Source organism: Branchiostoma belcheri, unplaced genomic scaffold, assembly GCF_001625305.1.
Source record: "Branchiostoma belcheri isolate BF01 breed outbred unplaced genomic scaffold, Haploidv18h27 scaffold4, whole genome shotgun sequence".
In the NCBI taxonomy this organism is placed as follows: domain Eukaryota; kingdom Metazoa; phylum Chordata; class Leptocardii; order Amphioxiformes; family Branchiostomatidae; genus Branchiostoma; species Branchiostoma belcheri.
Window position 1 is genome coordinate 1,048,879 of NW_017804020.1, and position 16,233 is coordinate 1,065,111.

Consider the following 16,233-nt stretch of genomic DNA (forward strand, 5'->3'; position numbering starts at 1 on the left):
ACTTGTCATGTACCGTGCTGTCAGTTGTTTCTCTAGTGATAATGTCTTGTAAAACAACTGACTTATAAGTATTCTTCATTTGTCACATCTGCAATGAAGGCAAGGCTTCTCAGAGATGCTTTACTTTGTTCTTAACTACTTTTGGGTCATGGAACACTGTTTTGACCTTCTTCCATGTTATCAGCAGAATTTGATCTTTTTTGGCGACGCCTCAGGGGTGGAGGCATTTGTTTTTTGACTCTCAGAGCACACCCATGTACAACAAGGTAATACCTCATTGCGAGCACCACCTCTGACTTACAAAATGTATTTCTCATCATATCAATGGTAATGGACACTACAGCTTCCAGTTTTCCTTGTGCTTGTTAAACTTTAAGTATTAGATGGAATTAGATGTTTCAGTTCTGTGGTTAGCGGCTGTGAGTTGTAGAAAGAATCGATGTTTTCAGACCTGGATAGTGACGTACTCAGACTGGGCTTACCGGTACTACAGAGGAAGATATACCGTTTTTTTGTATGCCAGATATCTATACTGCGTATAGAGATATCACATATGGCAGTACACAATAGAAAGCAGGGGAACTACAAAAAATGTGACTTATATAGAAACTTTCGTTTATGGAGACTGATGGAAGCACCAGTGAGTCTTCAACAGAAAGAGCCAACTTTTGTTTTATTGGTCAACGGGCCAAGGAAAGAAGAAGAAGACAATTGCTGTCAGTGTTGGTATCTTTAACGTTTGAATCAAGTGAAAGTGTGCAAGGCACCCCAGATTTACCAGAGACGAACTTCCAGCTTATTTGATATGAAGATGTCTTGTTTACTGATCGTCCTGTGGGTCATGATGTGTAGATTGTCTCTCCCTTCACATGTTCACGGTGGACAAGAAAACTACATTATGTAGCAAGTTGTGGGAGATGTGGAGTATAGGATGGAGATGGATCACTCAATAAACGGGTTGTCCAAAGGACATCCATGAATTATTATTGTTGTAAACTGATGTTTTTTTTTACACAAGTATGGCCACGTAACAAATTATGTAAGGAGAATCATAATTATCATAGATGACATCCGCTGGAAATTACAAACGTGATTCAAGAGTGCAGAAAGGGAGCTCATATTTTGCAATGGAATGTTTTACAACATTTGCTTATCGAACAGTATCGCTAGAATACTCTCATTTCTCATTCTCTCATTTTGCTGTAGCTTTACGAGGTGCTTTCTCACTTTATTACCAGTTTGCGATCATTGTTGTTGGGAAGAGGCCCATATCATTGATATCAACCTTCTATGCTCAATCCTTCCATGGTCGTGTGCAGTAAAAAAGGCACAAAGGGTTTTGAGGGTCCAAGATTGAGACATTCGACTCATAATCTGCTGCAAAATGGCACGTCTTAAAAGTGGTGTTTTTGAGATGAAAATTGACAACTGGCCTTGAGCTCTACTTGTGGGCATTCTTCGAAAGTTATTTTTCTTTTAATTGTATCAAAATAAACAAAACTTGGTACTTACAAGTGCCTAAGCCTAATTATAAGTAAGGTAGGCCATGTAGATATCTTGATAAAAACATGAAGCAACGAAACATCCACACATTGCTATACATTGTGTATGATAAGCATGATTGTATTCATAGAGCACAAGAATGGATAAATGATTCAGTTATGACTGTGAAGAAACAACACCCGATGTACATGAACTCATGGCTTGCCAATCTCTTACAACACAGTCCATGCATTATTGGTAAAGCTAGATAATGTTCAGGCAGTTAGACATACATTGGTTAAGTCATTTTTTTCATTCACAATAGTAAAATGTTGCACCGATCCCAGGACCCTTCTACCCCTGGAAAAAAATTCCACACAATATACACGTGAAGACTATTCCAGCTTCATTCTGAAGACAACTTTACATCTTCAAAATACCGTATGATGCAAAAAGTTGTGGAACCACACCACAGAGAAATGTAAACCATCCGTCCAGGGAAAACAAATAAATAATATGAAAATAACCTCCGCGGAATATTTTACACATTTGACTAGATTATGTTCACCAAGTCCATTGTGCTTCATTTCTCCAACCATCATGAGAGCACATTACTGTCACTCACGTATCCCCTTTCTGTGATTGGTCGACGCGAGGTGTTGCCAACCTGTTGCTCGTCTTCGATTGGCCGTGAAAAGAACCATCGAAGACATCTGATTGGTCGATGACTCTTGATGTTGGAATGTTGATTTGCCTCTGATTGGGCGTGACAAATTCCTTGCTGGGCCCCTTGCAGGTGAAGACGTCAATGATCTCGGAGCATTCTTTACATCGGACAAAGCAGCACCAGTGGAACTTGCACTCACACTTGCGCGATCTTTTGACCCTGGTGGTGTCGTAGCCTCGACCGCAGCACATGATGTCGCAGCCGTCCGTTCCGAGTGACGACCGGTTGCACTGGCGGCCCACTGTGCCCAGGGAACCTGTTGGGAACAGATCTAGTGAGTGAATGGCCACCTTTTCTCTTGATGTTGAAGAACTTAACACATGCATGCAGACAGACCGAATTTTAAACCGTGCATATTAACAAGCAATCAAAAACAAGGACGTTCTATCAAAGCAAATGTACAAGAAAATACGTACATACGAGCGGTCGCCATGACGTCACGGCCAGTAAAGTGGTATGCAAAAAGTAGGTGGCAGTTGGGTGATTTGCATACCGATAATTTGCATATGGCCTCAAATAATTTGCATGTACATGATGTAAACAAGGGCGATCGCTCATACATTGCTAACATGTCGACGTATTTCAACACAAAATATTTTTGCTTCATAATTATTGTTAACTATTGCTCACCTGTGTTGAACGTAAGCTCTAATTTCATTATGGAATGTACCAACACAGATGAGCATTCATACTATTTTTTTGTTTCATTTCTTTATACAGACTATCATTTCATCACGATGATGTACCTGTATCGTCATCCGCTAAGCAGTAGTCTGGGGAGGTCTCGAAGTACACGAGGTCTGACTTGGTGGGCGTCTTGTGGTTCTTGTCGGATACAATGAGTCTGGTGCCGTCCTGGTTCATCGTCACCTCAACCGCCCCGTCATACCGCCGCCTCAGGTAGTCCGTCACTTTCCTATAACCCGATACACATAGCGTTTACAGTAGTAACTGGTTAACTGTGTTCAGCGTTAGTCAGTATATACTGTGCTGAGATTTCCTCCCCACATACTGGGAGAAACGCTGGTGACAGTTTTACTGTGGCCAATTAGAGTAACGCCATAGAGCTACATATGTACAACAGGTACAGGAAGCATATGTGCAACAGGTGCAGGAAGCATATGTGCAACAGGTGCAGGAAGCATATGTGCAACAGGTGCAGGGAAAGTTTGAACTCTTGTGAAGTGCAGTTAGGCCACACTGACTAAATTTTATGGTCGACATCCCCGGAAGAGCCCCAAACTAGTGCGCACGGGCGAATAAAAAAATCCATCCCAAAAAAATTTAGTGATATACGTCAATACCTTAGGGGATTCCTTTCAGAAAACTGATATATGTAGGTAATAGCAGAGTTATAGTGCGTGCCAGTGACTGTACATTTACCTGAAATGCGACATCGCCCTCCAACATGTCCGGAGGGTGCACGATCCGCTCACCCCGTGACATTTACACTCCATCTTCATGTTCTTAGCGACCCCCTGTACAAAACAGGACAAACTAACATTACAACCACACTACAGGCTCTTGCAATTATGGAAGTTGTTTGCCAAAATGTATATAGCGACGTGTATTAAGCCACACCATTGTCATTGACGACACTGAACACGGTCCTAACCCTTGGATACAGAGTTATATCAACTTATTTTATGCCATCACCAACGCAGATAAGAGGACAAATACGGAACGGGACAATGCTCATTTCCACCTAAATTAAGTGAGGAAAGTCGTGTAAAGTGCCTTTCCTAAGGGCACAAGATAGTTGGCATGTCAGGACTCGAACCCGGGACTTCTTGGGAGTACTTGGGAGTACTCTGCCGCTACGCCACACGACCCGACAGCATTGTTAGTCCGATTGAGACTATCGTTGTGTCACGTTTTGTTGTTTTGTGTGCAGAATGAGATAACCACTTCTTTTAACAAGTATGAGATAAAGTGTCACATCTTTCAAAGGTAGAACTAGCTTGTCACATTGTTGAGATGAATCTTGTTAAATGTCGACTTCGCCAATGATCTTGGTTGATAAGTGTATGAAAAAAGTGTTTGTGTTGGTGCCTCTAGTAAACGTAACAATGAGATGTTATAATTATATTGCTGTGAGCTCAGTGTGTGTGTTCAGTCTGGGAATATACAGATAAACGATTTATCTATTAAATAATCCAGACACGTTATGTCAATGAATAAATGTGAGATGTATAAAAAAAAAAATACAGAGTTCTATCGCCATCTTTAGGGATAGAAGGATGCCTACTACTAATACTGCTATGTATAGCGACCCTAATAGACGGCTCCAAAATATCTTGGCGAAAACTATAACAATATATATATATATCTGTATGCTTAGCTGTCTCAGTAGGTACACAACGGCATACATGGCAGTGTGGCTGAGGGACGTTAATTTGGTCCCACATGACTTGCAAACATGCAATAACTTACAGTCATCATAGATGTCATGATCTTGGGTACAAAGTGAAAAAGCTGGTGCTCGAATTCACGTCTACATGAATAAACTATTTTTTTGCTCAAGACTCAATAGGTACATAGGCAGGGTACGTGCGTTCTCCCTGAACGGGTCACAAATTTTACAAAAACAATCCGACAAGTGACACAGAGATGACGAGCTGGCACGGTTTGCGGCCTCAGAGAGAGAATATATTTTCCTTCTGTTATTTTCTTGAGAATATAGCGAAGACGTGACGATGCAGTGAAGTAAAACGTACCCACCCTCCTCCCTGCGCGGTTGTTGTGCATGTTCATGACTGCTCGGGCGTCCCTCTGACTCCGGTCCCTCGCGTCCACGAACTTCCTCGTGAAACCCTCTCCAAACTTGATATTGTCGCTGCAGCCTCCCCACTCGAACTCACCCTGGAATAATACATCATTTACCAAATATATATATATGTATATATAAACTTGTGAGAGGCAACTTTGAATTTTATTCTGACATAAAACCGTATACCCCCGTTTAATTGCAACCTGGTGTCCAGTCTATCGTGGGTTGGACGGGTTTTCTTCGGGGCTGCAGGAGCTCTTCCCCGCCCGCCTCAGTTAGGTAAAGCTCCTACAGTCCTGCGTAACACTCCTACCGGGCGGTCCGTTGTACTGGGCGGGAGGAAACTATTAGGGCCCCGAAGACAGCCTGCCCCAACCACGATAGACTGGATACCAGGTTACAGCCATTGAGGACCTATGAGTTATTGCATAATCCTCTCTTGATCCCGTTGTATGTATACACAGCCAATGCAAAATCTTCAAAACAGAGGCACAGTTACTCAGAAAGTTTTATGTGTAAAGCTGTTGTACTCTATATATAGAAAGGTTCATCATGAAGCGGCGAGCAACTTTGAGATTAGCCATATGAGTATGGAGTTTATGGCACGGTTAACAGAAATGGTACATGATTGGCTGGTACATGATTGACTGACATGCATGAAGGACTGTGATTGGCTGTTGATATGAAAAGGCCTGTGATTGGCTGATACTGTGAAAAGGTCACTCTGTGATTGGCTGATGATATGACGATGATTATATTTGTTGTCGTGAAATGACAAAAATTGACTGACCGTTGAGTCCTGGCTGAATCCCCGCTTCTTGGGGTCGCAGGCGCAGTCCAGCAGCTCGCCCAGGCTGCAGGAGCGGGTGATGGAGAACATGACGCCCGCCGCTGACACAGCGTACACGAACGCCGCCTCGCGACTACCTGCAGAAAGACATCCATAAAACTGCCATGTAGATGGATGAGAGTACTAGTATGTCGTGGGTTACATTCGTGTCTTTTCTCAATATCATGAATTCCCCTGCAACACGCAGATGGACAGAAATCTTGTAAAAGATGCCTAGCATCTTGAGGAATTCTTGAGCTCCATACCAGAGTAATTGCTGTTTGGTGGTGCCGATTTGCCACTACATTGCTGCAGATGCTTTGCAAATCCCCAAAGAATTCAGCACTTTGCCTGCAAAGTTTTGTCAATTACTGCATTAACAACAGGTATACCAAAGGGGTTTCCGTAAAGCAACTTTCCATTCCACCCATCAATTCTAAGCCCCCATGACTACATCTGTATGCAAGGAGCGAGCAAATGGCTTTTATGAAAGTTATATCTAACGCGGCACAGCTATATGGGTTCAGTGTGCATCTGAGTTGGGCAGTTGCAAGTCAATTTTAATGTTGTTATGTACAAAGTATACTCAAACACACGCAGTATACTCGAGCTTCCTGATTCTCCGTTCTGGAATTCCACACCGTGGATGACACATGGAAGAGTGTTGTATTCTATGATGGTCCACAAGAAACACGCTATTACCGACCGGGGGCTGCTTCAGTGTTCTACGCGGTGAAACAGACACGCCCTTACCGCGGCTGTTGACAGACGCAGCCCGGGCCGGCCGGGGGTCAGTGCGGGGACATGTTGCCGGTGTTGCTGTACCACAGAACCTGCGGCACGAGCTATTCATCAACCGAGATGGGTTTTCTATAGCCTGGGTGCCAAACTGTTGCCTGGGCTAGTATACATGCTATCTCCTCGGCTCCAGGGCCAACATATCCCCAAGGAAATTTTACCTCAGACCCCGTGCCCTCAGCCAACTCTGGTATCGGGGCTTGTGGCTTCCGCGGGCGAAGAAAATATCGTTTTGTACCGGGGTCTGGTACCCAAGCTAGCTGTAGGTTTCCAGCACCTTCAGTATTTCAGAACTTGGATTGCATGCATCGCACTGGCCCCTCGCCATATTCACAATGTCAAAGCACTAAATAGTGGAGGGGATTCATTCCTCAAGCTAACCGACATCTTGCACATGCAGTCGTCCCTCAGTAAGACACCTGGAGCCGCATAGTTCCCATTCAGAACTTCTATTCAGCCTGTCACACGACCAGTTTCTCCTGTTTGGCTTCTTCAAGTGTACAGAGGCTAATGACACAAGTGCACGAAGTTCTCACTTATATACGTTTCCAGTGCATAGTGCCCTCAGGTCAGTTACATGGCGTTCACAATGTCAAAGCACTGTAGTATGTAACGTTAGCTACGATACGGCTGGTGAAACAGTGACAAAGGTGGGCTTAGGGATGTCACAATCCACAAAGTCATCTATCTTTATAAAACTCGAATGGTAGACTTTCTTCTAAACTTTATTTTTCTAACCTCGAGTGAGACCGTCACTAGTGACAGGGCTGCCGCCGAAATTTATACCGAAGTTGTACTTTGGCTGTTTCAAAAATTACAATGTTTAACCCAAGTAAGTAATATATATGTCTGTACTTTTTGAAAGAAGTACAGCTGGCTGGATATCGTCCGTTCGGCATGGAGTTACAATCGTCACAGAGTTAGGAAAATTGTGCTTCAGACTGATTTAAAAAAATCGTAGACATGTATTTTCTCATTGCCTGTACACATTCATACCCTTGGATAGTTCCATCGGGTTGGTAAGTCACCGAATAAAGACTCTTTCGCGTAACCAAGTGTTTTATTCAACTGACGTTTCGGTGACCGTCTGTCACCTTCCTCGGGGCAATTCTGATTGGTTCACATTGCACAGCACATGCAGATGTCGCTGCTATAGATGCGTTCCCAAACGCAAAATAAGACGGTCACCGAAACGTCGGCTGAATAAAACACTTGGTAGTGAGAAAAAAACCCGAGTCTCTTCATTCACACTAGCTACTGTGGCCCTAGCATAGTGAAAGATTTCATGAGCTAGATCATAGAAGAAACTTCAATTTGCACTATTTTGGAATAGGTATCACCTATCAGGTATCGTAAACAACAAACACATACACGAAAGGTTGAAAGTCTATCCCTAAATATTGATACAAGGGGAAAAGAAAGAGGTCATTGCAAACCACCATCACTTCCAAGCAAATTTTTTTGTAAAGCTTTCCTTGTCGTAAATTTCAGTGCGGACGTCCGCGTCCTTCTTTAGATTTGTTTTGGTGAGATACTTGGCCGGGTGAGATTTAGCTCATGTTAATATCCAGTAATCCGGAGGGATTAGCCACTGTGTGTATGCTGTCATCTCACCGTCTGGGTCTCTGGGTCAGACCGATTTGCAGTTGCAACTCGCTCCTACCTAGCCTGGATGCTATGCTGGATAGCTAGGGTGAATGCCAGACTGAGAACCCCAGAGTGGCTAACTGAGGGAGTCTGTAGTAAAATTTCTTTTGGCCATGGAGCCGAGGAGCTAGCATGTATACTTCCCCTGGCAGTCTGGGACGCAGGCTAGCTCGCTCCTTCTCTATCGCAGTATCTTCCCTTTGATTTCGTGCACAGGAAAAAAATTCGCCCCAATAATTGGACGCTCCTCACAATTCATGATCAGCCCTTGGGTGCAAGGAGAGAGTAGACGCACCACCCAACAACTAACTAACTGACTGACTAACTCATATTGTTGCATGGATTGATCAATTTCATTTCATCCAGTACGTTATTGTATAGCTACATCGTACTAAGCGAGGACGTACGTCGGAATTCAAATTATTGGTGTTGAAGATGATATGAAATAGTTCACGGTCAGAAAAAAGCATCAAAGAGTAATATGTTAAAGTTTCCTTCCTCTTTGCCTCTTCCTGCATTCTTGAATTACCCCAGGCAGAAAAATCTTTCAAACAGACAGACAACATACCAGGTATGTCGGTGCTTTAAGGGCAAACTGTTCTCCTTTAGCCGACCAACTCCCCGACATGTAACTGTCTTGCCGCTTCTGTGCTTAGGCGTGGCGGATGGACCAGATGTTTGCTGTCTTCATCAAGGGATTAAAAGATAGTATCCAAGCAAAGTCACCTGTTAATCCTCCTACATCCGAGGTACCACAGATTTCGCACGTTCTTGCCTTTAACCGTACACATATTTAAAGCCAGGAACATGTGTACATGTTCATGTTCTACATGGCGAGACTGGTTAATACCGATTGCCGGTCGACAATCATCGAGAATCAGGTCAAGAATCTTCGTGGGCAGCCTGCTGTCGACCTCTGAAGATGTGTGGTCCTCGCCCACCTCATACATTGTACAAGATAACACAGTTCCCACCAACAATGAATCATTTGAAATCAGCTGCCCGGTATGAGATCGGTACGTTTGTTGGTGACAGATTCTACTGTGTGCCGCACTGTGTTCAAAAGTACGATAAAATCTCGGCAGTAGTGAAAGAGAAAGCCTCGATCAGTGTCTGCAAGTAATCTGCAAGTTCCTTCTTACACCGAGCCTACTGTATTACAAAAGTTACCTCTACGAATACCAGGCTTCAGAAGCGGCTGGAAAAAGGCAGAAATTGGTCAAATGTACAATATACCAGGGTAGTGGGTCCACTAAAGGAGACAGTTTGCCTCTTTCTTCCATCAGATCGAGTCATAGCGGCAAAATGTCCTCCCCTGGCATGTTATCTGTCTATTTGGCCAATTTCTACTCTCTCCATCCGCATCTGAAGGTTGGTAGAGGCTATTACAACAAGAGTGACAAGAAAGTGATGACAAGCACTGTGGCACATGAGGAAAGATCACAGTAGTTGAAGCTGCCGACCCATGACCAAGTTTACCTTGGCCTTTTACATGGGAGGGGCGCACCGACATTGGTGAAGAGTGACTCTTTGCTTCCACAATATCTTTTTTATTTTAGTTATGAAGCTTTTACCACATTTGCGGAATGATTGGGATAACAGGTGACTATCACCTCTTCAAGATGTCAACTCTTAGACCAAACCGTAAGGTTTGAATACTAGTAATTCACACCGGGAAGGACCCTTACTCTTATTGGTAATTGCGGTGACTCGGGACCTCGGGCGTGACTCGGGACCTCTGACGTCCCTAACCGAAGCTAGGTACTCATTGACACCTGGCATTATTAAATATACCTTTCCCAAGGACACAGCAATGGGGCATGGCAGGGATTCGAACCCAGAACCATCGGATTCTGACTTCTTGGCTCTGTTCTCACGGCACTGCCTTTTGAGTCCTATCTCGTCGTCATGCCGACATGATGATTTGGCATTTGGACTGTACAAATGTGTTTGTGTTGTACTTCGCGGAATGTCTTATAGATTGGTGTCGGTGAGAGTCTGAAGTTGAACGAATGAAAAAGGTGCCGGCCTCACAAGTTGGTGTTAGTTTTGCTCCAAGCGTTGGTGCGTGTACAAAACTTACAACTTTGTTCGTAGTTTATGTAGGTGGCACATCTGGGGGCTAGAGCTAAATGTCACGTATTTGGACACCAGCCGAATGTGTCCTGTCTGACAGTTAATGGGAAGGTTTTGAAGGTTAATAAAACAATCCTAGAAATCCCCTTATTCCTGTTTACGGTTCACTTGGCGCTTTTCATGGACCATTGAGGAGTTGTTTTCAAAACAACATGGCAGTGAATGAGGTATACGCATCTTAGCATACCTGCCCTAAGCTCTGTCAGAGAATGTTGAGGACCGCAGATCGAGCCATTCTGGCATTCTTGCACGTATCAACGCCAAATTGTTAAAACATCCTTGGCACGTAAGCTAGACATGACCCTTGTACACCCTCTCGATATTATCTAACTCGAAGAACAGTACATACGAGATCATACGACCCTCTGTGATACTCACTTTTGTCCATCACCTTGCCGAAGACCGTCGCGTCCCTGTCCACGGTGGAGCAGTTCCACCGGTCGCCGCGGAACTGGTGCTGGCACTCCCGTACACCCAGCTCGGCTCCTCGGGCGATGGACACCATGACGTCGGGGTGGGTCTGACAGATGTGGCGCTGTTTTGGAACCAGGCCGGGGATGTTGTCACAGATGGTGCGGGCACCGAGCACGTTGATGTCCAGCCTGCTTAAGAACCTGTTGACAGAGAGGTGAAGGAAGAAGGATTACTAGTGAGTTGGCAGGGCCTGAATGTGGGAGTCAGCCTACCACACCGCACGAGATGATGCAGAAGCTTACATCGTGTCACGACCAGTAAAAGTGGATAGATGATACCTACAAACCAGACTGTAGTGCCACTGTTTCAGGGACGGAGAGGGACACTAATTCCTACATAACTAGTTTAACCATTAATGTGGGGAAATTTGGTATGGCATTGATACGTATACATGTATATTGAACTTGGTACTTTAGACGCATAAATGTATCACTCTAGCCCATATTACACGTGCATTTAGAACCTTCCACCGTCTACCAGCCAAATAAGTTTGTGCAAAGTTCGGGAGCAGTCTGACGACATTTTGGCCACACCTGGCTTTCTTATACAAATTGAATCGAATTTGAGTTAAATTTGAGGCAACTTTGACCCCAAAAATATGTCCCTCGCGTTTTCTCAGGCTCCTCGAATCACAAGAGGCAGTGCTGGATGTTAGACAACTCGGTTGACAATTCAGCTCGTCTTAGAAAGAAATGTGAAACTTCCTTGGAACTGGAAGATGGTTGTGTCAGAAAAATTGCATGCTCTGTATAGTCCTTGGTATAACAGTTTTCATTGACCCATGTAAACCCTGATCAATATCCAAGCAGATCTTTTGGTGGCATGTGCGGGGAAAGAGATGCCACATATAGAAAAGACAGCTCGATAAAACACCTAAAACACGTCAAAAATAGGACGAAGCGTAAACATATGCATGGAATGTAAACCCTGTTATGGTTTTGTGCAAGAACAACGATAATCAGAAGAAAGAATATTACACTATTAAAGTAGTTTCAGCACCTGTTTGCATCATATCACAAGACGCTATATATAGTTCGTTGTCGTTAAAAATGGAAACGAAATGTGTACACAGTGGCTACGTTTCGTCTCCTATTATATACTAGTATATAATTAAGGAGCTAGTAGGTCGACAGCTTATAGACAATAGTAAGAGGACCAAAACGTCGCTACTTGTCTTCCACTTGTCCGTAGGATTACCAACCCAGCGGGAGACGCCTAATTGACTGAAGTAGTTCACTTCAGACGGCTACTTTGTATCTGTTAGCCCCAAAACAAGCGGGCCAAGTACCCGTGTGAGCGGGAAGCTTAGCCTCCGTAGCAGGCTTATAGAACTGGGGGTTTGGTGGTCTTCGGCTGTTTTCTGATTAGCCCAGTTCTAAAAACGGGGCTAATTCAACCAGACCGACCATGTTGTCTATATGCAATCAGAAAATAGCACATAAAAGATCCCAAAGACCCTGAAGACCCCCCCAAAACCCCCAGTTTTTGGCATGCTTCGGAGGCTACGGGAAGCTAGGTTTTGCTAAAGCGTTATGGGTAGAAGTTTACGCGGTGCTGGAGTTGTTTGTGGTACAAACGAGATATTTGTTCAGCTTGCGGACCTGGAGAGCCGCTCTGACAGCTTGTCTACTTCTTTATCCCACCCGTCCCGTTCTTGTCTTCAAAGCGTAAGAAGTGAGGGGGAGGGACGTCAAAGTCCCTAGTACTCTCCAAGCAGAGGTTTGGGTTTTGGCTTAGTGTTGGCGTGTTTTCAGGCTTTTTTTATCGGGCTTTCTTTTTGTACGGACATCTTTTTTTGCGCAAGTGTCCAGACCGCGATCGCAAAAAAAAAAAAATCACATAATCATATAGAGAAGGTTTCCAGATGTTTTTATATCGGAAATCATAAATTGTTGGAAGAAGAATATCTGAAAATGTAATGTATGAATTGTTTCCGATAGGATTCTTAAGCATTGAGAAAAGCATTACATCCACCCATTGTAACTTATTGGAATGGAAGAGTCCACAAATACTGGATATCAAAATATTAAGTTGAAGGCACGAGGAACTTCATGGATATAGCAACAAGAACATCAACTGTACAGTTTAAAAAAACACAAGCAAACAGATTCTATCGTAAACAAAATCAAGAGAAAAGTGATAGATCAGCGGCCCTGTTTGCAAAGTTTTGTCTCAAGAACAAACCGCTAACTCAAACTGTATGCACGCCCAATAGCCCCGAGTCCAACATGTGCACAAATCCTTCCCTATTTGGCTGCCTCTTTTTGCCCTACGACACTAGTGTTAGTGCCCACTGTTTATTAATCGCACTAATTGGTTGATTGAAAGATCGTGTAACAAATCGCTAATTAATCTCGGGCCCTGCCCTGCCAATCTGATGTTCTTGTCTCACTAGTTCGCACACAAACGAAACTTGCAGGGCAGGATTCCTCGCGTGTTTGGCATCGCTAAAGAGACGTTGACCCAAACTGCTAGAAAAGGTGGCGTGGAAAGAGAAACCCAAAATGGGCCCGGCTCACACCGAAAACGATGCCTTGTGCTCAGGGGTGCCAGAGTATACAGTGCAATTTTACGGAATACAGTACAATGGTTTTAGTATACAGTGCAATTTTACTTGTAAAGTTGCACTGTATACTAGTAAAATTGCACTGTATACTAATACAATTGTACTGTATTCCGTAAAATTGCACTGTATACTAATACAATTGTACTGTATTCCGTAAAATTGCACTGTATACTCTGACAGCCCTGGTGCTACTAGCACTTTTCTAAGTGTACATCATGTCCAGTTTAGTTCTATCAGAGATTAGCCTGGGTGCCAGACTGTTGCCTGGGGCAATGTATAGGCTAGCTCCTCGGCTCCGAAAAGTTTACCTATACACCCCTCAGATAGACTCTAAGCAACAGATAAGACTCCCTTGAGCCTAACTCTGGGATCGGGGCTTGTGGCTTCCCCCAGCCGAAGGGAGTATTGTGTTGAGCCGGGGTCTGGCATCCAGGCTATTAAATCAGAGACCTAATAGTACTGTTTTTGAAATGTCAGAGCTATGCCCTCCCTTCTAGGTGCATTTACAGTACAGGATCTTCGTTCTGGATAAAACGCTTTCCTAGCACTATCTTAGGCTGGCCTTACGATGAGACTAGTAATATGTAGTCAACTTACATATCAGTACTGAGAAGCTAGCGCGGATTGCAAGGACTTGAATCATAGGAAACTGAATCTCGTTTCTGTCACATACTTTTCTCCCTCATTCTCCTCCCTCTCTCAGCAAATAACACAGAGCATCTGTACCAAAACTTTGTCAACAGGACCCAATGAGCGACTGCTTGAAGTTTTGAGTTAGGCCCACTGCGTCCCAACAAAAGTAGATCACAACAAACTTCGACGTTAAACCAAAACATGAAGCAAACGGCCAAAACGTCGTCCTCTAACGTGTTTATCAGTTTACGTTTGGCAGTCAGTGACAAAACACACACGACAGTCAGATAGACCATCTCAACACACCGCTGGTTTATAATACTTGAACATCAATGTAGCAAAAATACCACCAAAACTGAGAGAACTTACCACCAGCTTGTGTCCACCTTAGATATACAGAACGTGGCCAACAGTAGAGCAGATACAACCACTTCCTCCACCCGCATGATTTTCGCGTTTGAGTTCTTCCTTATAGAGTCGCGATCTTCTTCTGGACCTTATCTGGTCTCTATTTGATCTCACAAGACAAGGGCACAACTCCAACAGACATTTGTCCCTGGCGCGAAAGGGGGTAGAGAGTGTTGTCTTTCGATCTGACCACCGGCTGATTTCTTGGCCGCTCGATATCTGGGTTAATCCGATAGAGCAGGAATCTCCACTGAACAATCAAACAAAGGAAAGTGAGGAAAGCAGAACTTCGCTGTCCACAGCAGTAGGTTCGGCCTCCGTGGTTGCTGTCGAAGGGAAAGCGTTTTGAAAACTCCAAAGAACTTCTTCAAAACTTTCAAAGAAACGTTACGGAGTGGGATTTTGAGCGTCGTATTCTCTACGTATTCATGATATCATTTAAAATACGGTTGTTCTTATTTCGACGAAGATAGATAACCAGTAGTAGCTCGAGTTTTCCTTTAAAACTCCATCCGTGGAAAGGTTTCAGCCGTTGCAAACTGAAAAGACACTCAGCGAGGAAGTACTGAAAATGACGGCCTTTTTAGAAAACACAGGATGAGAGAGCGGTTTGATGTCATCTCAATTTTCACAACAACAACAACGGCAGCAGCAACATGTATACCACTCCTGTGCAGGGCTCGGCTACGGTATCTCTCAATTAGCAGACACAGATGAAGACATCAGCATCACCGACAACAAAAATCCTTGGGACCGAGTTTCAACCCAGGAACCTCCGTCGCGTGATTTCTCGGTGTCCGTATTCCTTTCAACTTTGTCGAGGCTTGCAGAGTTGTCTCTGCAGGTTGTCGTGTGTATCAGGCGCGCACAGAACTTCGAAGGATAGGCGGTGATGCTTTCACCGAGTGCACATCTCACAGCAGCGTGTCCTCTGTCGGAACTGTCCGGATCCTTGACTGATTCAGTCCCCGGCCTTCTCTCTCTTTCTCCCGACTACAAATATGCAAGAGTCTCTCGTATTTCAGCGCAAACTCATGTCCGTCACGTTGGCGCGGGGCTGGGATATTTAACAACAGGCGGGGTGCACATGGCGCAGGGGTGAGGAGGCGTTGTGTTACCCCCGCCAATGGAGATGGATGGAGGCTGGGCAAATCGTCCAGGCGCGGAGGAGTAAATATGTCAACAGACCCACGAGCAGGAGAGGGACCCCGGGAGATCTTGAGACGCAACATACGGTACTCATGCAGTAAATCAACCTGGGGTTACGGGATGCTCTGAAAAAAGAAAGTTTGTCGACCTGTCTGGTCCAGCATCCTGCAGTGTTTGCTGGAATCGCTAGGAGACGCGCGTAGGACGTACTCAACAAAAGCGCGGCAGTTGGTGATATGTATGTGTGAGCGACAAGGCAGAAGCTGGGGTCATAAAAATCGCTTGTATCTAGTGTGTATGGCGTCGTATGTACGAACCGTTCAACGTATCCACATTTGGACGTTATTTTCATTAAAAGAAACTTCGAAGAATGGTGATAGCCACTGCGGACAAGCTGAAATCATGATATGACAACTCGGGAACAACTTCAACAATACGTTTATCTACCCTACAATAGATTTATCAACAATTAGATGGAACTTCATTTACAGACAAGTTTACCACACTCCAACTATACTGTACATATACAAAGACATGACCAAAGAAAAAACAACCATTTTTTTAGTCTGTAAAGTGTCAGTACTAGAGAGGGATAATCTGTCACCAACGTGTGA

The 16,233-nt window shown here is 44.2% G+C and overlaps 1 protein-coding gene across 1 annotated transcript; it reads right to left on the reverse strand.

Annotated features, from left to right (window-relative positions):
• Nucleotides 1-1,531: 1,531 nt before the first annotated feature.
• Nucleotides 1,532-15,101, reverse strand: LOC109477463 (protein Wnt-2b-A-like). Its single transcript, XM_019778748.1, has 7 exons — nucleotides 14,432-15,101; nucleotides 10,768-11,003; nucleotides 5,770-5,906; nucleotides 4,931-5,071; nucleotides 3,593-3,687; nucleotides 2,956-3,125; nucleotides 1,532-2,465 (listed from the first exon to the last, which is right to left on the reverse strand). Exons 1-7 carry the CDS (start codon nucleotides 14,506-14,508, stop codon nucleotides 2,104-2,106), a joined length of 1,218 nt encoding a protein of 405 aa, XP_019634307.1. The 5' UTR covers nucleotides 14,509-15,101; the 3' UTR covers nucleotides 1,532-2,103.
• Between the last annotated feature and the right edge of the window lie 1,132 nt (nucleotides 15,102-16,233).

Excerpts from the sequence above, each read along its gene's own strand:
- LOC109477463 (XM_019778748.1), bottom strand. The coding sequence starts at position 14,508 with ATGCGGGTGGAGGAAGTGGTTGTATCTGCTCTACTGTTGGCCACGTTC. Across the intron at positions 3,688-4,930 it reads ACAACCGCGCAGGGAGGAGG|GGGGTCGCTAAGAACATGAA; the intron begins GTGGGTACGTTT and ends TGTTTTGTACAG. Across the intron at positions 3,126-3,592 it reads AGGGCGATGTCGCATTTCAG|GAAAGTGACGGACTACCTGA; the intron begins GTAAATGTACAG and ends ATCGGGTTATAG.